At 43.0% G+C, this 26,071-nt stretch overlaps 1 protein-coding gene across 2 annotated transcripts in view; it reads left to right on the forward strand.

Moving 5' to 3' along the window:
- LOC138516427 (plasma kallikrein-like) overlaps positions 1 to 26,071 on the forward strand; it is a 451,405-nt gene that overhangs the window by 259,499 nt on the left and 165,835 nt on the right. For both annotated transcript variants that reach the window (XM_069631547.1, XM_069631548.1), the window contains one exon: positions 8,537 to 8,696. In XM_069631547.1, coding sequence (XP_069487648.1) covers positions 8,537 to 8,696 — 160 coding nt within the window. The remainder of the gene's footprint in view (positions 1 to 8,536; positions 8,697 to 26,071) is intronic.

A 26,071-nucleotide genomic window follows, 5' to 3' on the forward strand; every position in this document is an offset into this window, starting at 1 on the left:
TGCATTGAAATGTCTCAAAGATGAAAGACTAATGACCATCAACAAATTGGAGGCATACTTAACTCCCCCACACAAGGTCTATGAAGAAGACACGTGTCAGGGGATACCCATAGCTTATGTGGATGGGTGCTCCTACCATGTTTAGAACAACAGGGAAAACAAACTGGTGGCTGTCATTGGGGATGCCTGGCTGAATGATACCCTGAAAACCTGAAACCCTCTGCTGGTTTTAAAAAAGGGCCCTGAAGTAGTCAGGTTGCAGAGTCGATGGCTGTTTATCAATCCATCCTCACTGCAGGGCACTAGTAACTCAATGAGCTGGTCATAATAACAGACTGATTATGTCCTGATTATGTCAGGAATGGGTTTGTGGAGCACCTGATTAACTGGAAGAATCGAGGCATGCTTTGTGCCAACAACAAACCCTATAGCATGCCAAACTGATCCAGTCAATCGACGATCTGGTGAATGCCAATGAGATGACCATCTATTGGAAGAAGATGAGAGGTCATTTCAAGATAGAAGGGTCAGAGAAGACTGAATGACCTGGCTGACCTGCTGGCTAAATCCAGAGCTCTACAGGGGGATTCCATAAAAACAGAATCCCTGCTGGGTGAAATCCAAATGGCAGCTGTCACCAGGTCACAAACTTGGGATAACAATGAACTCTCGAGAGCCCAGAGGAGTAAAGATATCCTAGATACAGATTTGATCACTGCACAGAAAGAGGACACAATTATTGGGAAATGTATGGACACATTGAAGAACCTGCAAGCTTTCCTCTAACAGAGTCGAATTATGCCGGTAAAGAGAATCTCCGGGTGTTCATGAAGTTTTCCAAGATGTTCTGGATCCAAGACGGTTTGTTGGTAAAGAGAGCTCTATCTGGCTGTGACCAGTGGGTGGTATCAACCTCATTCTGAAGCCTGATGTTGTAACAGGCCCATGACGCAGCCACTGCCAGTCATAGGGTGTTTCATAAGAAAGACATTGGATATCTTGCGTGAGGTTGCCTACTGGCCACGCATGGGCCAGGACCTTGACACTTACCTAAAGGGGTGTCTTGTGTGTGCTCAATTCCCGCCCAGTTCACTCACACACAAAGCTCCCTAAAAAAAGGGGAATGGCACTGCCTTGGTCAGATTTGCAAGTCAATTTCATCGAGCTAGTTATTCGCTCCTCTTGAGGAAACAAGTACATGTTAACTGTGACATGCTTGTTCACAAAGTGGGTAGAATGTCTACCAGCCTCGAATTGTATGGCAGATACACCTGCTGCACTAATGATCAACCACATCTTTTCTTATTTTGGGCCCCCGCAAAGGATTGAGTTGGACCGAGGAAGCCATTTTACCACTGAGGTGATGGTGAAGATGTGGGAGATTCTAGGGGTAAAATGAAATCTCCACATTGCCTATCACATGGCCTCCATCGGGGGGTGGAGAGATACAACAAAATGATTGTGAGTATCTTAAAGAAGTTTGTGGCAGACTCTGGACCCAGTTGGGATATCCGATTGTCACTTGTCCTGATGGCCTTTAGGTCTACACCATCTTCTGCAACAAAGATGTCTCTATTTCAGTTCATGACTGGACGGAAAATGGAGTTATCACAGCATCTGTTCTATAGGAGCAGACCCTGATGAATGCGTCCACTACTCATGAGTACATTGCAAATATAAGGAAGCACTTACAGTATGCTTTTGCTTATGGTAAACGCAATTTAGAAAAATCGGCTCAAGGAATGAAGGCCTACTATGATCTAAAGACCGCCAAGAAAGAGTATGAAGTAGGTGACAAAGTTTACCTGTACAATTTTCAAAGGAATCAGACCAAGTAGCGGAAATTGTTCCCATCGTGGCGTGGTGCCTTTTAAATTGTAGATAACATATCACCTGTAGTGCTTACAAGATCTGCATCCCAAAAAGAAAACGACTGAAGAAAAATGGGTCCACATCAACCAGTTGAAAAGCTGTTATCCCAGACACGCTTTACAACTGATCGATGAGCCAAATGAAAGTTGAGCAGAGGAACCATCTGAAGAATGAAAAGTAAGGATGACAAATCGGAAGGGTATATATATTACGAGGAGTAATTTAATTTGTGTATTTGTATAAATGAAGAAAATAAAGAAGATGGGTTTCGTGAAATGGAAATGACTGTATGTTGTTGATTTTGTAAGTTATATGTAAATCTTCCCGGGGAAAAATGTGTGTAAAAAGTACTGAAACTCTTTTTCTATCATTTATCAGAGAACTAGCCTCCTTAACTTCCAGCCTGGAGGTGAGAGTGGATTCCAGTGAGAACCCCAGGGACCAGGAAAGGAAGGAAGAAAGGGGGTGCCATGCCACACCCTCCGACCCAAAGATGAAAGGGGAGGCTGGAGTGCCCATTCCTAAAAGAAGGAAGAAAAGGGGGTTCCATGGCATACCCCCAACCCCAAGATGGAAGGGGAAACTGGAGTGCCCATGTCATGCTGAAGTAAATTACACCTAAGGAAACCTCACTCTGCCCTGCTCTTCCCCAACAATGAGTCATGGAAGAACAAGGTGGGGGCATGTGGGGTGCATTTAAAGGCCCCAAACAGAAGTCCCTTTAACATGAAAAGCATGCTATTAAACACTGAAACAAAAATGGCTTGGCTTTTGTTTTTGTTTTTCAAGTAAAGTTCAAGTTAAAGAGCCATATGGAAGGGGCCTACCTGTCATTACAATGGACAAGCAACATTTTAATTTACAAAAGTAGGAGCAATCAAAGATCCATGTCACATGGAAAACATGATTTTTAAACATTGAAAACAAAAATGGTCTTGTGTGTGCAAATAAAAACAGCTTTCAAAAGCAAAAGTGAAACAATTATCACTGCTCACAGAACAACGTCGGGTTGACAAATGCAATGGGCCTCATTACACGGACGGCGGTAAGGGTTAACGGTCACCATTAATGGCAACGGTGACCGTTAACCCTTACCGCCGTACTACGAGGTCCCTTTGCGGGTTGGAGGATTTAACGCCTGCTTCTTGCAGGCGTTAAAATCCAACCCGCTAAGGGACCTCGGAGCTAATTACGGCACCGCAAAATTGCGGTGGCGTAATTAGCGCCTTCCCCAGTCCCATAGAGCCCTATGGGGCAGAAATGGGAATGGGGAAGGGCAATGGCGGAAAGGGGATTTACCGCCCCTCCAACCTTGGAATGGGGCGGTAAATCCCCTTTCCGCCAAGGCGGTGCCGGTATTTTACCGGCATGAGCCATGGCGCTAATAGCGCCATGGCTCACCGCCTACCGTGTAATGAGTCCCAATGTATATTATGTTTCACCTACAAAACAGTGACATTTGAAGAGCCACTTTTTCTTCTTGGAAAATGTCAGCCCAAGGCAGCCCTTGTTTCTGGCTGTGGGAAAAACTTCACAAAGGAAAATTCCCATTCCAGCCTGGATGTCACATCTCCCATCTAAAGACCAACCGCAATAAAAATGTGCTGCTAAAGGCATCGAAATTCGATGTTCTCCAGACCTGTTGGCTCTGAAAGCAGGGACTTCAAGGAGGGTCACCCTTGGCTGGAGCATGACTGATATGTGTGAAAATGGGGGAACCCACTTCAAAGAGCAAGCTTACAACACAAAGGAGCCTGATGAAGGTACAGGCTGAACCAGTTAAAACAAATGGTCAGAAGCAGAAATTGCCACTTGTCCCACAGGAAGATTCACAATTAAGTTAAAAGGACTGTTATCATTTAGGCCTTTTTCTCAGCAGCCATATTGTGGATTGCATTTCATTTTTGCACCATTTTTTATGTAATTTCCAGGTGATTTGGGGGATTTAGAATGCATCTACCTGTGACTCTGGGAATGTAATGGCCAGTTAAGCTAGGTTTCTGGCTGATCTGAACATGTTGCAAATGTGAGAGTTGGTGAGCAGGTGGAAAATGAAATTAGGGACGCGTTTAATAACTTACATATTCATAACTGTTGTGTTTTTTATGGAAATGGCAGAAAGGTGCCACATGGCCATGCCACGTTGTACGGATTTGGTGGTCAGCTTATCTAATTCTCCCTGATTAGCGGAAACAGAAAATATGTTTAGAATGGCAGTTGATAGTAACATTATGAAGTTGTGATTCATAACTAGTTTTTGCCAAAAAGTTGAAAGGAGGACAAAGGGGTGATTACAAACAGCAATTGCCATGTGTTGTTCCAGACCCTTAAACCAACCCTGACTTGGAGGCGGGGTTGGGAGGAGAGAGAGGGGTAACTTTCCAATCCTAGTGGCAGGGATTATTGGAGGCTACTTCCCCAAGATTGTAAAACTGGTGATGTAATTGCTGCTATATAAGGGGGACTGCACTAGGACAGAAGAAAAAAAAACAGACAAAGAGAAAATGAGAAAAACAGGCAGACACAGAGAAGAGACAGACCATCTTGAAGGCTGCTGAAACTTACCATCTGACAGCTGTAAGGAGACACCAGAGGAGATTGCTGCGAGTGCATCTGGGTGGACATGTCTATTTCTAGGAAGGCCTCAAAGCTGACTGGGTCCTGGAGAGCGGGAAGCCATCATTGAGAGTGGAGTGACCAGACCCCTGCCCTATCTTTCCAGAGCGTGCCGAGATGCAGCTGGCTTTCCTGAACCTTAAACAGAGGCTTGCACGGTAAGTAGAACTAAGCCCTGGAAAACCAAAAGGTGGGGGGAGTCTGCTTGCCTTGAATCCTTTCCCTTTATAGTGGGTGGGTGGGGGACAAAACTGTAAATCCTTAGCCTATGTAACAAATAATATTAATATTAATTTAATTATATCCCCATTTGGCAGAACAATACGGGGTGAATTTTGTGAACATTCGAAATTAACAAAGCTCACTTCCCAGTGTGCGCTGAAAACTATAGCCTATAATTTAATTGGGTAATCCTTGTTGTCATCTGACCCTGACTTCCTTAAGGAAGAGGGGTGTCTTTGTTCTTAAATCGGTCCAACCTTTTTATCCAGATTCCCCAACACACCGGCCTTTCAGTAAAGGGGGTCTGAAATCCAAAATTCCCCAAAGCATTCCAATTTTTCTGTCTGACTTCCCAACGTAGACCAAAGCAAGGTGAAAAACAAAGCGATAAATCACCTTGTGTTTGTTTTAGACCAAATGTTTGAGCGAAATTATATTCTTGATCAGTGTGATTATTTTGTGAAGTAAAATTGATATGTGTCTGATATAGGGCTAAAAAAAAGGAATCTGTTAAATAGTTTGTTAAATAAACAAAACAGTGGAGAGGAAAGGAGATCCCCATTTTCAGGGTGGCGTCTCAATAAACCGTTGCGGGCACATGTGACCTTTGAATCTGCGCTGCTGACACTGGAAACTGTCACACCAAGGTACACATGTGTGTGATGCTTTTTGGCATGGAGCATTATGAAAGTGTTATCTTTTTAGCAGATCACACATTTAGTAACATTATTATCCGTATAATTGTATTATATAAAATCAAAAAAGCTCAGGCTACTCCCCCCTTCATCAGATGGTATTCTGACACAGAGCCAGTGTGGAACTGAAGGGAGCTCCATCTAACTTGAACAAGTCTCCTTAGCATGATAAATGCTCACCAACATCACAGGAAGTGGCATGATTGGCATGACCAGTTTAACTAATTTAATGGGAAGTTACTTTGAAAATTGCACCCAGGTTTAGGTATCACCATATCATAGCATATTTCATAGTTTAAGCCCTATGTTGACTTTATCTTAAATTGAAAATGAAAATCATAACATTGCCCAAGTTACTGTTTTCTCATTACTTACTGGCGGCAACCAGTACCTTATTCATCAATATAACCAAATTGCTATGTAATATCGCACACATGAGGAATTTGGATACAGTTTTGCGAATCAATGGACAATAATGTTTTTATCTTTCATATTTGTAAGTCCTTATGTTGTCTCCAGGGATGGAGGACATTTGAAGCAAAAGGTATTTAAATGTGGTCCAGTCTAGAACCCATGACATGGTGCACGACTGGAGATTTGAATCTAGGATCCAAATAGTTTGTGATCATGTTATATACATTTTGGTTCACATACAGTTATGTGAAAAATGTATTTGAAAGAGAAAATGATCTCACTTAAACCACACGAATCTTTTCCACACATATAGTAAAACATTGAGATTAGTTAATACTTGAAATAATACAATTTTAAAGAAAGTGGAATCAACATTTGGGAATGCCAATGTTTTTTTTTTTATAGCAATTGCATTGACATTTGCCAGTCACTGGCCCCATATGCTCTGTTACTCCCACCGTTTGCCACCTGTTGCCATGCCAATGCAAGGTAATACCATAATCAGACCCCCTAGAATACAGTGGTGTTGATTTCCATATTTTCCAGCAAGAGAAAAGCTAATACAATTTGCACTATGTATGCTTAATTCAAATAATTGAAGGTAGTTACTAAACTAACAGAATTACACTTCAGCTCTCGTTTTAGCTCCCCAAAACAAATGAGGGCATATAACGAGTGCCTTCTGAGTGATTTGTGGAGATTGGGGGCACTAGTTCTGTGGCAATGGCTTCAGGAAATGGCATGGATGTATTGATCAAAGTAATTTTAATAAGAGTCAAATGGGTAAAATACTACACTTTTACAACTTTTTAGTGGCATTTCATCAATTGTTGGCACATTTAAAAAGAACAAATGATGTGATTTGTTGTTACAAGCTCAAAATATATAAACTGAATGGGCTGCGAAATCTCCCATACATTGCCATGTTATGCTCCAATAGGGCATCCCATATGGCAGGCATTGCTATCACTCACCAGGCATACCCTCGTCTGCTACTCACTGGATTACAACACTGGTATATTTAAGAAACAGAGCAGTGGCACCCAGGTTCACAGGAGGGCTGCTTCCTTTAAATGCATATGGTGATCTTGTCAATTGAACTCGTAACCTATGGATCTTAAACTCAAGCAATCCCAGGACCGCAGGACGAGTAGAAATGTGCACACTTATAAAAGAGGTTTCCTTTATTTATTTGAAATGGGGCACGAGTTTGCAAAACACTATAGATACATCCCAACTAGAGGCTCAACAGTCCTTCATGTGTCAGCGTTATGACACACACACGATTTCCTTGCATTATTAGTGCACGCGATATTCCCTTTTCTGAGTGCGTCTTGGCAACTGAATCCTTTCTAGCACATTACAAGGAATGGGAAGACCTAGGGAAGCAAATGGAATATCCAGGACTCGAGGGAATGGATATGATTAGGACTGATCGCTGAGTCCCACACTAGGCAGTGAGAGTCAAGAACCAATAGCAACCATGACGAGCAAGTTCGCGTATTGCCATGTGTATTCTCGCAGCCAGCAAGCTTTATTATTAGCACAATGGCGCAATAAGGACAACAGATGGTGCAAAGGTATAAACATGTTAAGAAAGTATTTTCTAGACAAATACACCTGCTTGTCTTTGGCATACGAGTTTGAAAACAATATTTAAAATCATATTAATCTTTCACCAGTACTTTTCCAATGTACACAATACATCATTTTATGCGATTTGAACGCTCCATTTAATGTAGCTATTTCCACGCACACATTCTACTCCATTCAGTTACAACTCTCAACATATGTGATATGTTAGGTTGCTAGGATTGATACAGTGTGTTGCTGCCATGTGCATTGTCTAAGGCGCTAGATTTGCTGTTGCATTGATGCATCTACAGCAGAAGGACCCTGATCTGTACTTGGGGGTCCGATTTTAGGATCTGTGTTGACAATATAGAGCAGGGTTATCCAACTCCAGGCCTCAGGACTGGAATCCTGACAGGGTTTCATGGTATCCCTCATTAATATGCATGACATAAAATGTGCATACATTTAAAATCATTTTATGCAAATGCATCTCATGAATATTAATGAGGAATATTCTGAAAGTCAGACATGCTTCGGGCCCTGAGACCTGGGGTTGGACAACCCTGATATAGAGGCATTGCATCTAATAGGGAGCCATGCGTGCCTGTTATATGCGGATGCATTGGATGGTGTTATGGGTTTTAAGGTGGTTGGAGGTTAATGGTTGTTATTGGATTTATAAAAAGCAAACGTAGCTGGGTCGCGTCAGGGCCCTGTACATAAGGCTGCCACGCAGGAGCTTCCAAGTAAGGGTCTGTGGATAGTCGAGCAGCCAGGATGGTTGGGGGACCAGTGGAGGAGGGCCACCTCAGATAGTGACAGTTAGGTTGATTGATGTTAATTGCTGTGTGTGAGTTGCTTAGTTGCAATGTTTGTTGTCCATTAAAAAGTATGGTCAAATGGTGAGAAGCCAGGTTTTCGATGAGCAGGTTGGGGAGAGGAGCAGGCAATCTTAAATCCACATCTAGCAGATCATAATATGGCATCGCAGGGCACGAAAGGGGCATAAAAGGCATAAGGAAGCATTATATGTCACAGCAAATATGTGTGAGTTAAAAATGAGTTATGTAAGACTTGTGAAATGCCGTGAAGCCTCGAATCATGTGCCGTTGAACGCCAACTTGCTTCTTTTATTTTTACAGGCTGCATGTCGGACATTTTTCAGGAAATTGACTTTTCGGGTGATGACATCACAAGTGTTTTTGCTCCAGATGTCCACACCTGCCAGAAGATTTGCACGTATTATCCGAACTGCCTATTTTTCACTTTTGTAACCAAAGAATGGAGTGTTCAATCACAAAGGTGAGAAGAATTAAACACAGCGACGTTTTAAAAAAGTTCTGCAAGCCCGGCCCATTAAAATAGGGCAAAGGCTTTTTTGAAATACAAGAAACTTTTTTAGCTGGTTTATAGCCATTGCACGGTTGTTTGTTATACCTTGGTCTCAAATATCCAGGAACTTATACCATTTGCAAATTATTGCCACTATATGCCCACAGAACACCACCATTAGTCGGGCATTACCAGAATGTTTGGTTCTCACCTCATACTGCAGGTATTACAATCATAGTCCAAGTATTGCCAGAAAAAGGCCATTTGCAGGTTTTGTTATAAAAAAAACTAGGCGTGTATTGGGTGAGAAATTCACAGTGACATGTAGAGAGACTGAATCACTGCCAGGCTTGGACTGGCCTATAGGGCAACATGGCAAGGACCTAAACAAATGCACACAATGCTAGTGTGGGCCACTTTTTGACCAATGTGGGCCAGTTTGGTAACTTACTTCATCATGCGACTAGTAGTTTTGACCAGTGTTACTGAATGCATATTCTTTAAAATGCACCATTTACATGTAATTTGATCAAAAACCTCTCCCTTGGGCACTACTCAAACAGTCTGTCAAACAAAAAATACATTGCAATTTACAACTGTGGGCCACTTTTTTATTGGTACCTGAGACAATTTTATGCCCCAGTCCGACCTTGCTCAATGCACATTCTTCATAGGGTTGGTATTTCTATCTGTCAGGGTCAACTTTATAGGCACGGGTTTAGATTCCATTGAACTAATATGTAATTGTAATTTTAATGTTTATTTATAAAGCACTTATACACAGGTGAAGTGCTTCAAAGTGCTTCAAGGCGGGAAGGGAACAGGGGAGTACAGAGTAATTCTTAGGCCTTGAAGTTTCCGAATGATCTTGCAAAAATGATAGCAATTGGCCCGACGGCCTTACTACAAATGCAGGTGTAAAACAAAATGGAGGCTTGAAGTGGGAGGAGAGGGAGAACATACAATCCTTATCTGGCGTACCCGGCCAACGACGTTTCAAATAGTGCAAGTGCATGACAGATGGTAGGGCTATAAGGGGGGGAGAAGGAGAAGGGCATACAGAAACATAAAAACTACCGTACTAAGTCTGGCGGAACCAGGCCACATACATTCTGGGTAGCGTAAGTGCCAGACATAGAATGAAAGGGAGGGGTGGAACAAGTGCGTCCAGTCCAAGGCACTGGGTTTTGTGCCTAGAGATTACTATTCTCAAGGAATGAATAAAGAAGTGCAGAAGTGGTGAGTGGAGTGCAGAGGCCTGGGGGCAAGTGTGAGGACTGGCAAGGGAGCCTGAGACCTGTGTGGCTCTGAAGGTGCAGCATGTGACCCGACAGCAAACGGAGCAGAGTTAGGGAGAGAGAGAGAGGGGGGCAGTAGGCAAGAATAGAGAGGGGGGTTAACAAGGGAGAGGGAGAGAGAAGGAAGAAGAGAAGAGGAGGGTCTTGAGGAGTTTCTGGAACTTAAGTTCATCAGGCTCAAGACGGAGATAGGAAGGGAGGCTGTTCCAGAAGTAAGCACCTGCAGAGGAAAGAGATTTACCCCCAAATCTCTGTTTTGAGAATCGGCTCACACGAAGAGAGTTGGAGGAAGATGCAAAGAGGGCTCTAGAGGGAGAGTATTTAGGGAGAGAGAGTTGTAGATAGTGCGGGCCCCTGCCCCAGAATACTGTGTGTACTATGCAGAGGGTCTTGAACTTGATCCTTACAGCCACAGGGAGCCAGTGGAGGGATTTCAGCGCTGGAGAGATGTGGTCCCTTTGAGGCCTAGGATAAGTCTTGCGGTTCTATTCTGGATGAGTTGTAGAGGGCGGAGAGTGGAAGTAGGATGAATGAGAAAGAGACTGTTGCAATAGTCCAGTCTAGAAATAACCAGGGTTCTGGAGACTGTAAACCTCTGGGGGAAGGTGAGGAAAGGTTGCAACTGGTAGTGGAATTTCTTTAGAGATATCAAGAGATGTTAGTGGAGAAGAAGAGAGTGGAGTTGAAGATGACCCCTAGATTTATGCCTCACTAGTGGGTGAGGTCACAGACAAGGGAGGCCGGCCATAGTGACAGTGGGAAAGTGGGAGCAGGGGTCCCAATGAGGACGATTTCTGTTTTGCTGGCATTGAGGCAGAGATTGTTCTCCGCACACCAGGACTGAATTGCGGGCAGACAGTCAGGGATGAGTGATGAGGAGGAGATCGAGGAAAGCCTGAAAGTGAGCAGTGTGTCATCCGCATAACACTGAAAGTTGGTGGTGAAGGCAGAGACCATGCAGGACACAGGGGCCATGTCGAAATTGAAGAACCAGGGGGATAGGTTAGATCCCTGGGGGAAACCACAAGTGGCAACAGACAAAAAAGACTCCAGTTCCACCTGGAAAGGACAGTAGAGGTCAAGAAGAATGAGGACAGAGGTAGTGTTAGAGTCAAGATTTGAGAGCAGGTTTTCACAGGTGTTCAGAAGACTAATTTCTGTGCTTCTGAATGCTCTGAAACCAGACTGATGGTCATGGAGACAACCAACAGATTCTGTGTGGAGGGTAAGCTGAGAGATAGCCAACTTCTCAATGAGTTTTCCCAGGAAGGGCGTGATAGAGATTGGTCGGTAGTTTGCCGAATGGAAGGGTCGGCGGAAGGTTTTTTGAGCAGAGGATGCACAAGAGAGTGCTTGAGAGAAGTGGGGAAAACTCTAATGGCGAAGGAGAGGTTGCAGGGGTCTGCCAAGGCTGGAGCAAGAGTGTCAATGTGTGCTTGATGGGTTTGGAAGGGCAGCGGGCCACCTGTTTGAAAGAGGCTTTCATTGACTGGACTTGACTAGGAGACCTCTTCAAGTGTGACCTGCAAGAATGGATGCAGAGACAAGAGAGGTCAAAATCTCCTGTGTTTTTGTAGTGAAGTGAGCAGCCAGGGCCGAGCAAAGGGCCTGGGTGGGTGCAGTAAAGGTTGACGCTGCAGTAGGGCTGGCCAGTTCCTTGCAGACTTTGAAATGTTTGGCCATGTTGTTAGATGCCGCTGAGATGTGGGCTTGAATATGGACTCTCTTTTTGGATCTGATGAGGAGTCAGTATTGACTTTGAAGAAGGCTGCCTGCCAGTTTGTCAGAGGGTACACCTGGAGATCTCCATTTCCATTCTGCAGCTCTGCACTTGCGTTTAAGGGCAGCCAGATCAGAGTCTTACCAAGAGTTATACTTTTTGGCAGGCTTAGTCAGACCCTCATGACAGGGACGAGAATGTCAAGCATGTTGGAGTTGGAAAGGGGAAGGTTAGTGAGGGCTCTGTCAGGGTGGGAGTCAGTTGCAGGAGTCGAAGGAGGAGAGTAGGTGAAGGCAAAGGCAGACACGGACACTCTTTTCATGGGTCAAAAGACCTTGAAGGCGGTCAGAGGCGCAGGCTGTGGTGGTGATAAAGGAGAAGAGAGCTTCAGGTGTGAAGAGAGAAGCGAGTTATCGGTCCAGGAGAGTGAAGTAGTGAGAGGGTTTAGAGAGAGGGATATCTGAGGTGATGAGAGCATGCAAGGAATAGTCTGCGGTGTGTGTCAGACCAGAGGGTAGAATGGAGAGAGAAAGAAAGTCACATAGGCTGCAGAAAGGTCCTGAAGAGTCGGAAGAGTCAAGCTGTATCTTAAAATCCGCCAGTAGGAGGAGTTGGGAAAAGGAGGAAAGGAGAGCAGAGGCCAGGTCTGCTCAACAGTAGCACTAGTTACTGCTAGCTCAAGTTTCTTCACTGCATTGTGTAAATTGGAGAAGTATACTGGGTGTGACCTGTAGGAGACAGGCACAGAACATTTATGTTTGTTTTTGATTAATTAAAAATATGTTATTATTATTATAAAATGAAATAATCACCTTTTCATAAATCCCACTAAGGTACAGCAGTTGTTCGTAAATGTGCAATATACCATATCAATCAAGCTAGATTTCATGTTTTTAGAATCCCTTTCTCAACAAGTCCAGTACCCGCAGTGCACTAAATGCAAGATAAACACACATTGGCCAGCCAGGAACATAATTCCACTACTTCTTTTCGTATACTTCGACCACTGGAGATACACAGCCATTAATTACTTTAAAACTTTCAAACATGTCTGAAAATTAGTGTTGAAGGCACATGACATTAATGAGACAAACTATAAAAATGAGTTCTGTTCACGGTAGTGTACAGCTGTTTTGCAATTGTATTGTTTTTATTGTTTATTATTTGTATTGCGCACCGGACCCGCAGGTATCAGGGCGGAGAGCATAAGATAATTCAAAGCTTGGTTACACAAAAAAAAGATTACAGAAATAACAAGTTGAACACATATGGTGATATAGTACAAGAAATTACAAATAGGGAGGGGGTTGGGTAGCATAGGGAGGTACAATATAAAAGAAACATGAATGTATCTCGCAGTGACATGAAGAGTAAACTGTACAGTTTGAAAGCAAGTATTTACAGTCACAGAGTCAGTATTTACAGTCACGGTGCAATACAGTAGCAGGTACATAACTAGAAGTCTGAATCTTTAAGCCATTTAATGGTGTTCTGGCGTAAGTTATGGAAGGACTGATCTGCTCTTAATGTAGGTGGTAGTGAGTTCCACAATTGGGCTGCCTTGACTGGGTAGCTACAACCCCCGATTCTCGATAACTTACATCTGGGAACGGCAAGGTAGTTAGTGTTGGAGAGTCTAGTAATCCTAGTCAAAGACTTCTTGGTGAATCTTTCCAACAGGTAGCTGGGTGCAGCATTGTTCAAACATTTGTAAGTCAATGTCGCAACCTTCAACTTAATTTTTGTCGTATGTGTTCTCTCTTGGCAATTCCTAATGCGGCTCTAAGAGCATTATTTTTGTTTATTATCACCTATGAACAATGTGTTGCAATAATCCAACTTTGACAAAATAAGAGCTCGGGCCAAGGTGATGGAACTACTATTTGATAGAAATGGTTTAGTGGCTCTAATCAATTTACACGTATAAACTGTAGAAGAGGCCACAGCGTTGACTTGCTTGTTGAAGGATACGGTTGTGTCTAGGTAAAAACCTAAAGTCTTCATCTCTTTGGCCACAGAGATAGTGTTGTTGTCAATATTGAAGGAAGAGTAGTTAGAGCTTAGTTTATTAAGGGATTCAGTAAGGCCCAGGATGATGATCTCAGTCTTGTCATCATTTAGGCATAGACCATGGGTAGCCATTCATTCCTGGATGATGAGGTATATCCTGTTCACCAAGGCCAAATCCTTGTCATAATCATCAGAAAGAGGTAGGAGGATCTGGGTGTCATCTGTATAGTTAGTGTAGGTGACAACAAGATGATCCAGATCATCGAAAATGGGCTTAGTGGAGATGTTGTAGAGGGTGGGTGAGGCACAGGACAACTGAGGCACTCCACATGTTATAGGGATAGGGTCAGCAGCTGCAGTCGGAGAGAAAACTCTCATAGTCTGGTTGTTAAGAAAGGATTGTATCCAGACTATGGCTTCCGCTGAGAGGTGGGCGGCTGTGTCAAGATGACTACATAGGACCCCATGGCCAACTAAGTCGAATGCCGCAGATAAATCCAATAAGAGAAGGAGGGCAGATATCCCTTTGTCTTTAATTTTGTCGATCTGCGCCTTCAAGTCTAGTAAGGCTGTTTCAGTTCCATGCTGGGGCCGAAAACCAGACTGACGTGAACCCAATAAGGAATTAGATTCCAGGTGTTTTTGGATTTGTGAGTAAGCTATTTTATCTAACATTTTCAACAAGAATGGCACAGTGGTGATGGGTCGGTAGTTAGCGGGGAACGTTGGGTCCAACGTCTCTTTTTTTAAAAAGTGGGAGCACCCACGATTCCTTAAGGTTGGCTGGAATTTTACCTGATGAGAATGAAGCGTAAATCAGTGTGGTGAGGAACAGCGGCATCCTTTATAAATTGTGCTGGGCAATGATTTCCCTTACAGTTGGAAGGTTTGAGCGATAAGAGATTTTTTTCCGTATCAAGTATAGTAACTTTAGTGCACTTAAAGCGTGGGAGGGTGGTCATGGCTATTAGGTTTTGTGTCAGAAGTGGAAGGAGAAGGAGGGGATGTTAGTGACAATTTTTTCTTGGTGATTTTCATTTGTAAGGTCATAACTTTGTTAGCTAGTGCATGCTGAATGTTAGAGCACCAAAGTGTATCTTTTGTACAATTATCCAGTATAGGAATTGGGGCTTCAAGCTCTTTTAGTATAACAAAGAGTTCCTTCGTACTTGATTTAGCCTGGGTTTTTCTAGTATTGTAGGTTTCATGCTTTGCTTGGAGTATTTCCTTTTTCTAGAGAGCCGTTATGGTACAGAGGTTGGTTTTGTTTTTCTCAGATGGAAGTAGCCTCCAGGATACCTCGCATTGCCTTTTTTTTCCACAGAATTTTCAAGTGAGGTGTGTCCCAAGAGTTAAGGTGTACCTTGGGGTTACTTTGTTTTATTTTTAGAGGTGCTATTAAATCTAAGGAGGCGGACCTAATTTGACTAAAGCATCCAGAGCCAGGTCGACTGGGAGGGCATTGAGTGTAGGGAGAATCAGGGGGAGTAAGTTGTCATGGGTAAAATTCTTTTTATTCCTAGTTAGGATAGAAGGGGCAAATGGTGCAGGCATAGGAATGGGTCTTTCTGTGCCAAGGGAGAAGCAGATCATGTAGTGGTCAGTCCAGATATGGGGAGATATGGAGGATATTATGTTACTGCCATTGTGGTCTTCCACCCAGTCTAACGTTCTACCTTTGATATGGGTGGGGTCAAACACTCTTTGAGTAAATCCTAATTCAGTTAAGGTATTTGTCAATATCTATTGACTTTATCAATGCCAGGAAGTGGAGGGACATGAAGGAAATATAGAGTCAGAAAGAAACAAATGGTGGAACCATTCTCCAGCTGTAAAGAGCTCCCCCTGTCTACATTAACCCTGCCTACCCCGCTCATTAGGATCAGATGCCCTTTTGCTGTACATCACCCTGCCAAGCCTTTTTGTGAATGGTTGTGCCCTTTGATTCCTGTTCCCAAGACAGCTTCCTGTGGAGTGGTTGTCTCTCAGGGCATGGTGTTACATGCCCTCACAAATGAACAAAGAGAGGATACCCCCAAGATTGGAGTCGTTTTAGCAGTCGCAAGGTCAGCATGTCTTGGGGAGAATATGCAGAACCCTTCCACAGCTGAACTGGTCTCAAAGGGCTGACACAAGTGTGACATTAACTTGATGTTGCTTGGATAACTATGAGAGATGTTAGCCAGCATACCTTAAACTCAGGTATGGCTCATATTTAAAGTTTTACATGCCACCAGGACAATATACTTAAAGTTGTATCGTTTTTGGGACAGTGATGCATATCTTACTGCATCCCCTTGGTTCCAGAGACATGGCTGTCAATGCAGCTGCCAAATGGTCTCCTGTGACAACTGAACCTGCTCTGTACCACTGGAGAGCAGGAATTGCAGATCAGGCTAACTATACAGCATGGCACAGGTGTACATTATGCCTTTGGCATGGAGCTTGTGAAAGTGAAATCTGATTGGCAGTTACAATTTCAGGGATGAAATAATCCATATTATTTTATTAATTTAATGGCAAAAAATATCCATGCCTTCTACACCCTTGTCAAATGGCAACCCATCGCAATGACCATCCCGCGTTGTTACCTTTCTTGAAATTTCATCTTCATTAGATGGCTTTTAGGAGGCATGCCCTTTGCTCAGGGGACATAATATGTACCAGTTGTGGCACTGGATTATCTCCATTTGGCTTCTGGTGTCGGCAGTGTCAATTAGCATTTGGTAATATCCGGAGCAAGAGTCCCATATGTTTCTGAAAGTTGAATCATCTCTAAGAGTACACTATGCCACCATGTAACTATTTGAAAATATCAACACTCTTAATTTATGGGCAGGAAACACTAGTGCTGATGGGTAAGGGTGAGCAGAGCCCCTCCAAACTGATCAGGCAGGATGAGCAGAATATTGACAATGATATTCTGACCCTAAAACATTTTTCTGGTCCCGCTGTAAACCCAAAATCCCATTAAACCCCCTCTGAGAGATTTGCCAAGTGTTAATGCATCAACGGGGTAATCAGAATGGCCAGCTGTCATGTAGAGCATAGACCAAGCAATTACCACCCACGATTCTTGTGGGAGTTTCCCTGGTTTGACAAAGGGCACAGCTTGTTTCCTGGTTATCTGTGGGTTTTCCTTGGCTGCTTTAAGGAGGAACAGGGCATGACCTATGTGAAATGTTGCTCCCCTCTAATTTTCTAATGGAATTTCTCATTCCCCTTGTTCTCTCTATAATTAAGGGAAATCAAACAAGCCCTTCAGACAGAAAGATCCTTCCTGGAAGAACTCTACTTCTGAGGTTCTTCTGATACAGGTTAAGTCTATATGTAAGAACATGAAGAAGGCATTTGTGAAGCAAAATATATTTCTTATTTGAGATTGAACCCGGAGAGCGGGTCCTTTAAGACGAGGTAACAGTATCTGAAATGGATGGGGATGCAGATATTACTCAAACATCAATAATCAGACCGACTCAAGAAGTTGGTAAAGGAGCAAGCTGTTTTAATAACAAGTCTTTTTAAACAGGGAGTACAACAGGCATCAACGGACACTGCACAGATTTATATCGAAGCATTTCATTAACAACAACACTTTTATAGTAAATACTCATCATGAGTGACGTCAGGATATATGGCCAAAATAAGAAAACCTACTCAGGATTATGGTAGGTCAATGGGGCACATCTACATATACTTTCTATGGGCTACAGCGACGTGATTGATCTCTAAGGTCAGGTGCGCAACTAAGCCCATCCCAAGTGCAAGTCATTTTCTGTTTCATGAAAATATACAACATACTATGGGTTTCTCAAACTATAGGGCTCCTTAATACGTGGCCCTCTACAGTTGGTTGGCACACTAGTACCCTTCCAGAAGATTCCACACGCTAGCAGCATGCCACTGGGACTGCAGGTGCTAGGGGGTTTGGCCTTGTCATACACCCACATAAATCAGCCCAAAATCCATCATCACTCCTGTGGTCTGCCATTCAATTAATACCTTTGAACTCAGCCTTGTAGAGGCTCAATGCACCTGGGAATAAAAGGGAGTGAAGCATGGTCATATCTTCTGGTCTCGGTGTAGCTCGACCCAAAGTCTATTCTCATTCGAGCACTTGACTGGAGACCACGTTTTCAAACTCTTCATTGTATTTTAATACCATTAAATGAAGAAATCTTGGCACCCTCGATGATTTTCATTACACCTCAAACGGAAGCTCAGCTTGATTCTCATGGTTTTGTATTTTCTTGAGTACATGGCTAGGCTCTCGGTGGCCCCAACTCTTGACACCCGGCCAGGCAAGCCTTTCTCAAATCTTCTCTCACCGTCAGCTATTATTCTGCTGTGCATACTTCCAATTCTTCCATTCACGGGGTCCAGGTTCTCTAAAGTGCGTTGTGGAACATCCAGATTCTATACATTCCTATGTATATACATTGGCGTATCACTGCAATCTATTTACTATGTAGCCAGCCTTATGATTACTTAATCTACTTGCGTAACTGTGTCTGTACAATTGTAAAATGGTTTTGCATTTTCTCCGGCACTTCTTCGCACAGGCAACCTTCATTTCAGAGGCGAAATGTTACAATCTTCCTTACTTCGCCATCAGGTTCTACATGGTCTATATCTTTATTTCATTCATATCTCTTCTGGGTGCGTCACCTCAACTTCCAGTGACATCACCAGTCCTTTCTTTCATCCTTTTTCACACTTCGTCTGGAACGTCCTTCAGAAGGTCCCCATTTCTTCATGGATACATGTAGGGTTTTTTCAATGGATACCTTGTTTCAAGGACTTCTCACTGGTATTGCACATGTTGCAATTTCCTGTTGGCAACACATAGGCAGAATATCCAGTAGAGGTACTTGGCTCTGCTTTTACATGATTAATAAGACTGACACTGCCCTCAGGAAACCGCTCCAGACTATTCAATCTATAATTAACCCTATAGCAGCTCATGCAGAACATCCCATTTCTTATGAACACTGCATGGCCCAAAATGGTTATTTTATTTCTAAAATTCTAGCACTTGCTTGCTATATTGGCTACAAAACTTTACAGATTCTATTTACAGATCACATTGTTTTTCAACAAATCGTTATCTGAGGGCTTTGTCTCAGTTAAATTGTAATGCACTATTATATCCCTGTATTAGAAAAAATATCATAATTCGATCTTCTCGTACTGAATTCTTATTGACCATTGGCTGGTCTTACCTGGCTATCAAAAATCTTGGAAAAAGTAGCTATTTTTAAACTCCAAAACCTTATCTCTAATGGGTTATTTTCAATCTGAATGTTGCTCTAGGCCTGACATGGAAAATCCTTACTCTCAGTTTGCAATGCATTTTTGAATAAGGAAATAAAAGAAGGTTAATTGTCTGGGTAATGCTCAAATTAATTTGTTGGCTGGAAAAATGTGCTAACATTTTGGCACATGCATTAAAAAGTTTCTGCTATTTTTTTAAAAATTGAACACTGCAAGTAAAGCTTGGATCAAGCTTCTTTTCTACAACAATATTTTTTGTGGCGGACACAAGGGTTCCCCTCTGTCTCCTTTACTCTTTTACTTTTCTGATCAATTTATGACATTAAATATGAGCTTCGCTCCCACGTTTATGCATATAATACTCAACTTTACATTAATGTTAGCAGGACAAACTCTAATTTTGGCAATCTTGTTAGTGGCCTAGGCACAGAAGAATCTGGGCTGCTTGACAAAGCCCTGCAATAGCACCCCAAAAAAACAGAGATTATCGGATTATCCTATTCAACCCTTTTTTATTTGACATCGCCAGGAGCATTGCCCCAAAGAAAAAATCTGGTTTTCTACTTCCAACAGAGAAACTTAGAAACTTTAGTCTTCTTCAAAGAGTTACCCCTTAAATTGAGAAAGCTCACCTTCCTCTGGTTGTTGGTTCTCTGATTCATTCTTAAATCGACTACTGTAACTCATTTTAGTTGAGGAATCCAGATTATCAATTGGAAGAAATTCAAAAAGTCCAGAATGTGACTATTCATTTGATTTTGCAATTCCATCACACAGAACGCATTAGAGACTTTTGGTAATTCGTCCATTGCCTATCGGTTAAATGGCAGATTACTTTTAAAGTGCTCTGCCTGATGTTTAAGTGCCTTCTAGGACATGCTCTCATTATCTCCACATTTAAACACTGGAAAGAGGGTGTATATTTTCCATAGCTACACCACGACTTTGAAACTCCATCCCTGCACCTATTCAGTCAATGGCCAACTTTTAATAATTTCGCAAATCTTTGAAGACCTGGCTCTTTTGTTAATTGTTCTTACCTCAGGACTATTTACTGATTGCCATGGACCACACCTTCATACAGTTTGGTCGGTAAGTAACGCAATATAAATCGTAGACCCCAATAGAAAGAGAGCAGGAGAGCTTGTGGTGTGGCCACTGAGACCAAACGCGATGATGTCACATGTGCAAATAAAAAAGCGGCCATTTTAAAATGCTACATCCAACAGGATCGGCAATCGCTACACTTAAGGCTGAAAAGGGATGATCCAGCAAGTTATTTAAAACTGCAAGGTAAGTCCATGATTTCTGGTGTTATCTTTTCACCAACGCGTTTCAGATCATAGATCCATCTTCAGGGTGTGAGCTGCCTGTTCCTGGTTATTGTGAGTTTCATTGAAGTGGCCCTACAGTGTAATCCAGAACAAACACTCAGTCTCGAATACAGCAAGGTTAAAATTGAGAACTTCTACCAAACCGAAGCAAAGTAACACTAACCTCTACAATTCATTTCACAGAACCAACTTCAAAACCTGTAAGGGTAGAAAAATATATATAGTTAGGTGTCTCAGAAGTAAAGTGATCTGGCAATTCCTAACTCAAGCTCCGACAGAGCAAGAATTCATACATATATCTGCGTAACAACAAGCGTGTTGCTAAACCTGAAACTACAGCAAAAACTATCATGGTTTATGAGGCTGTGCGTCATTTCAGCAACTGAGTAAAGCCAGCCCGAATTCTAGATAAGAAAGGTGTGTCTACGACTAAACGTGAATCAAATCCACAAAGCATCAGCAGTATGCAATTTGAGAGTGTGCGTATGCATATCATGTGAACCCAAACATTGTAATCAATGCAGCAGCATATCGCATGTGTCCAGCAGATGCTAAAATACATATATGTCATGTGGTGTGTGGAACCGGTCCTACCTAAGCAGCGGAGGTCCACGTGTATCAGACCGCATGAACTGTTTATAATGTTGCCATGGTGACCATGGGCATGCGCGCATGGCACCACGGCCGCATCCTCCATCTTGGTGTGGGCCTCGAACAGGTAGTTGCCATGGCAACCTCCCCAAAGTCATGAAACGCCTGGCGAGGGCAAATTAAACTGATGGGGTGTTGAAGAAAATAAATGTGTTATGGGTGAAAATCACAAAGCTCAGGAGCAAGACTGGGGGCACAAACACGGTTGAAATTTTGCCACGGTGTGCCCCCATAGCAACGCTCTCAAGCTGCAAGGAATGCTGTTGGTAGTGACATGCACCAGATTGCTGGTCCAGACGTCTTTTCAACCGGAGGGAAGACCTGAGTGTTCCTTCTGCACCACCCTGCAGGGTAGGTTACCCACTGAATGGATTACAATGATGCCACAAAGAGTGGCATCACAACGGTACAATAAACCTCATTCATGACAAAACATTTTTAACCACAATTACAGGGGTAATGCAATAGAGACAAAGAATGGATCGCAGTTGGATGTACAATGATGTCACAAGATGGGGACATCACAATCGGAACAATAAACCTCATTCATGAAAAACATTTTTTAATCAAAATAACGAGGTGAGTAACGAGGAAACAAGGAATGGATCGCAGTTGGATGTAATTTGGATATGTTTATGACAAAATGTAAACCATTTTTAACCGCAATTCCGGGGTGAATACAGTGGAGACAAGGAATGAATCACAGTTAGATGTAATTTGAATAGATGGTGTATCACAAAACCTCAAGATTAAACAAAACACATTTGGTAAAAATCAGTATTCATACCCCTCAGGCTTAAGGAATCCAACAAATCCACCCACAAGATTTCTCGTTGCAGTAACTTCCGTTGTATGTCACCACACCTGCTGCCCATTGATACCTGTTCAAGAATAAGACACTTTAATTGTGCAATGGTATGTCATGCTTCAAGGAAGTGCATAGCCACAGGTAATTTTTGGTTTTTGGTACGTATGTTGGACTTGTGTTCTTTCCATCTTATCTTGGCCTTCCTGATAGTCATCCCTACATAGTAGTACCCGCATGGGCACTTCAATGCATAGACAATATTCCGTGCATCACATGTGCATAAATGCCTCAATTGAATTGGTTTCCCTGAGTGGGGGTGGGTGATACTATTCCCCATGATGATATTACCACAGTGTTGGCAGTTATGACATGGTATTGTGCCTTTGTTTTGAATTGAGGCTGGTGGTGGTACAACTTCAGCCTTAACTAGGCTCTTGCGCAGTGGTCTGCTGTTTCGATTTGCAAACGTCGGAAGTTTTGGAAATAATTGTTGTAATTGCGGTTCTATTCCCAGTATCGGCCAGTTCTTTTGTATGACCTTCTTAATCGTCATGCTTTGTCCAGTGTGTATTGTGATATACACAAGGGATTCACTAGGTTTAGGTGGTGTTGGTACAAGAAGTGTGTCACGGTCGACATGTCTTGCTGTCTCTGCTACCTCCGAGATGAGGGTCGGGCTGTAGCCTGTGGAAGGAAATTTGGTCCGTAGCAAGGATGATTATCATTCATACTCAGCATTGTCAGAAATATACCTTCTGTAGCGTAAGAACTGACTGAGTGGGACACTCTCAATAGTTCTTTGTGGGTGGAAACTGGTTGCTGGTAGTAAACTGTTCCGATTCAGTTTGTTTAGTATAAATTCTTGTTTCCATGGCAACTACCTGTTCGAGGCCCACACCAAGATGAAGGATGCGGCTGTGGTGCCATGCGCGTATGCGCCTGGTCACCACGGCAATGTTATAAACAGTTGGCCAGTCAAGCCGCCGCGTTCGTACAGTCGGATCCACAGGGACCTCTGCTCCTTAGGTAGGAACGGTTCCGCACACCACACGACCTATATCTATTTTAGTGTCTGTTGGACACACGCGGTATGCTGCCGCATGGATTACAATTGTTGGGTTCACGTGATATGCATACACACACTCTCAAATTGCATTCTGCTGATGCTTTGTGGATTTGACTCACGTTTAGTCATACACACACCTTTCTTATCTAGAATTTGGGCTGGCTTTACTCAGTTGCTGAAATGACGCCCAGCCTCATAAGCCATGATAGTTTTTGCTGTAGCTTTAGGTGTAGCAACACGCTTGTGGTTACGCAGATACATTTATGAATCCTTGCTCTGTTGGGGCTTGAGTTAGGAATTCCCAGATCACTTTACTTCTGAGACACCTAACTAATACGTACCCTCTCCTGACCCACCCGCCTTTTATTGTCTTTATAGAGTTCCTTGAGACCGCACCTTGATCTTGCCTAGTATCCCCACTTGACTCGCTCTGAGGACTGGGTGAGTCTTTCTTTGCCCTTTCCTTTAAGTTAATGTTCGTGAGCATTTGAGCGCCAACTTGGCTTTACTATATTTTTCTACCCTTACAGGTTTTAAAGTTGGTTCTGTGAAAAGAATTGTTGAGGTTAGTGTTACATTGCTTCGGTTTGGTAGAAGTTCTCAATTAATGTAAAATTACCTTACTGTATTCGAGACTGAGTGTTTGTTCTGGATCACCCTGTAGGGCCACTTCAATGAAACTCACGATAACCAGGAACAGGTAGCTCACACCCTGAGGATGGATCTATGATCTGAAACGCGTTGGTGAAAAGATAGCACCAGAATTGAGCTATCTTGGAGCTACAAGATACAATGGGCCTCATTCCGAGTATGGCGGTAAGGGATAGCGGCCACCGGTAACGAGACCGGTGGCGGTAATCCCTTACCGCCATACTCCGAGTTCCCTCTGCGCCCTCGCCCTTAACGCCTGCTTTGAGCAGGTGTTAAAGTCGAGTGCGCAAAGGGGCCTCCAAGCCTATAACGGTGACCGTAATGAACGGTCACCGTTATTTGCATCTTCCCCATTCCCATTGAGCCCTATGGGGGCTCATTTGGGAATGGGGAAGAGCCTTGGTGAATGGGGAATTACCGCCCCGCCAACCTTGGAATGGGGCGGTGATTCCGCCATCCACCAAGGCGCTGCCGGTCCGGGTACGGCGTCAACCAAGGTGTTAATAGCGCCATTGGTTAGCGCCATACTCGGAATGAGGCCCAATGACTGCATAATATAATGTTGAAAGTTGAAGTGTGAATACATAGACACATCTGAACCTGTATAGATTCTGATGTAATTGTTTCTCCAGACTGTATTCTATCACGAATGAGGAAATTTGTGATAACACTGTACACATACAATGAATCTTGTCATAACTTTATATATGGCAGATATTGTATGATTACCCTGTTGCCGTTGACTCCAATTGGATGGATCAGATTAGGCTATGGACATTTAAAACCTTGTGTGATCAACAATAAATACTGCTGTCAGCACTGTAATGCTGACATTGATTTGCTTTCAAATGGTTGTTGATAAATGCGTATTGAAGTTTAACCCTTTTTACAAATGAAACTACATTACTACTAATGTGAAGTATTTTCCTCACTACTATTGAGGTATTTTTCTTTTACCTTTACTTAATCAGATTGGGACTACAGTCCCCCTAAGAGTGCATTTGGGCCTACTATGCAGTGATACATAGTTCTGTTTTTGTCTTACTCGTTGTCCCAAGTGGCTTTGTGACTATAGCCTGTCTGCACCTCAAGTGGATTGTATATACAGTACACATGTTAAGTTAAATTCAATGCTAGCATCCTTAATATCTGCAGAGATTGACACGTTTTTCAATTTTGAAATCTAACTAGCCAGTGCACCCCTACATTCCCTTTTTTCTGATCACATTTAAGGTTTCCACATATCAATGTTTCAAAAGCATGTGCCATAATTTGCCCCTGACATAACTTTACCCAAGGACGCAGATGAAGAATCTAGCAGCTCATCTGGAGATGCAATTAATTCCCCACCAGGATGGAGAGCACAGTGGCATGAGAAAGATTCCTAAACACAGCCAGAGTCATTTGCTACAGCTAACCGGCATGTGTTGCCTTGATTGGCTCCCATGTCTAAGTGGTGGAAATGTTGGCTGTGCTATATACAGGTCGAGCTGGCGTAATTGCCTGTCCGGACATGCAGGCACACATTGGTGCTCAGGCAGGGAGGATCTGGGTCACTGCTGTCTAACATCTAACATGCTCAGAGGTGCATTGTGTGCCCATCGCACATACATCCCCTATGAAAATGAGCAAGGGGGAAAGAGTGAAAATCATATCATATTATTACATCAACCAGAACTGCCCCCGCCTCTCAACCAGGATGTGCATATATCGCGTCACTCTCCTCCTAGAACCCTATAATATAGCATCTTCGCCAATCTCAATGTTACATTGCCAATACTGTGCATCTCTTGCTTCCACTTCTAATCCTTATAATCCTTCCCTCCCTTCCCCACCACTGGAACTCCCCAGAGATATTATAAACACCACTAACAAACTTTTTTTCAAGTCAGCCTTTCAACTCCTCCTCCTAAACTTGGAAAGCGCTCTCAGCATCTTAGTGCTCTCAGCCATCCCTTCTCCCAGGCCATTAGTATCTATGTGCTTGCTGAAATCGTTCTCAAAATACTTCTCTTTTTTCCCCATGTTTGTCTGATCTCTGTTCCCAGTTCATATCCTACCATCCCATCACCATCAGCAGGGACATCCTAAGTAACATGTTTTGCCTGGGTCTCATGTTTGTGGCTTTCAGGCCTGTATAAAGGTAGCTCACCTCTACTATACTATGGTTTCAAAAGAGCAGGATCTAGGGGCATGACTAAAGAACAGAAGCGTTATATCAAACATACGAATGGCATGTTGTCATGACATGATGGTCATGCCCCACCCACACAAAAATAAATTCCCCATTTTGCATCCACAAACCCCATTCCACAGAACTGGAAACAGACAATTGTGTCACAAGGTTATGGCCTAAGGCCTGAACCTTCTTCAGTGGCTCACCACAACCTGGGGTAGTGTATTGACAGGGTAAAGTGTTCAAAGGTCAGATTAGTTCCAGTCCTCACATGTTCTACAATGATAGGAAAAGCATGGTGTGTCACATCCAACTAAGTGTAACAGCATGGCCCGATTCACGCCTGCCTCCTCCTCT

This window comes from Ambystoma mexicanum, chromosome 6q (genome assembly GCF_040938575.1).
Source record: "Ambystoma mexicanum isolate Mex_15411 chromosome 6q, UKY_AmexF1_1, whole genome shotgun sequence".
Lineage (NCBI taxonomy): Eukaryota > Metazoa > Chordata > Amphibia > Caudata > Ambystomatidae > Ambystoma > Ambystoma mexicanum.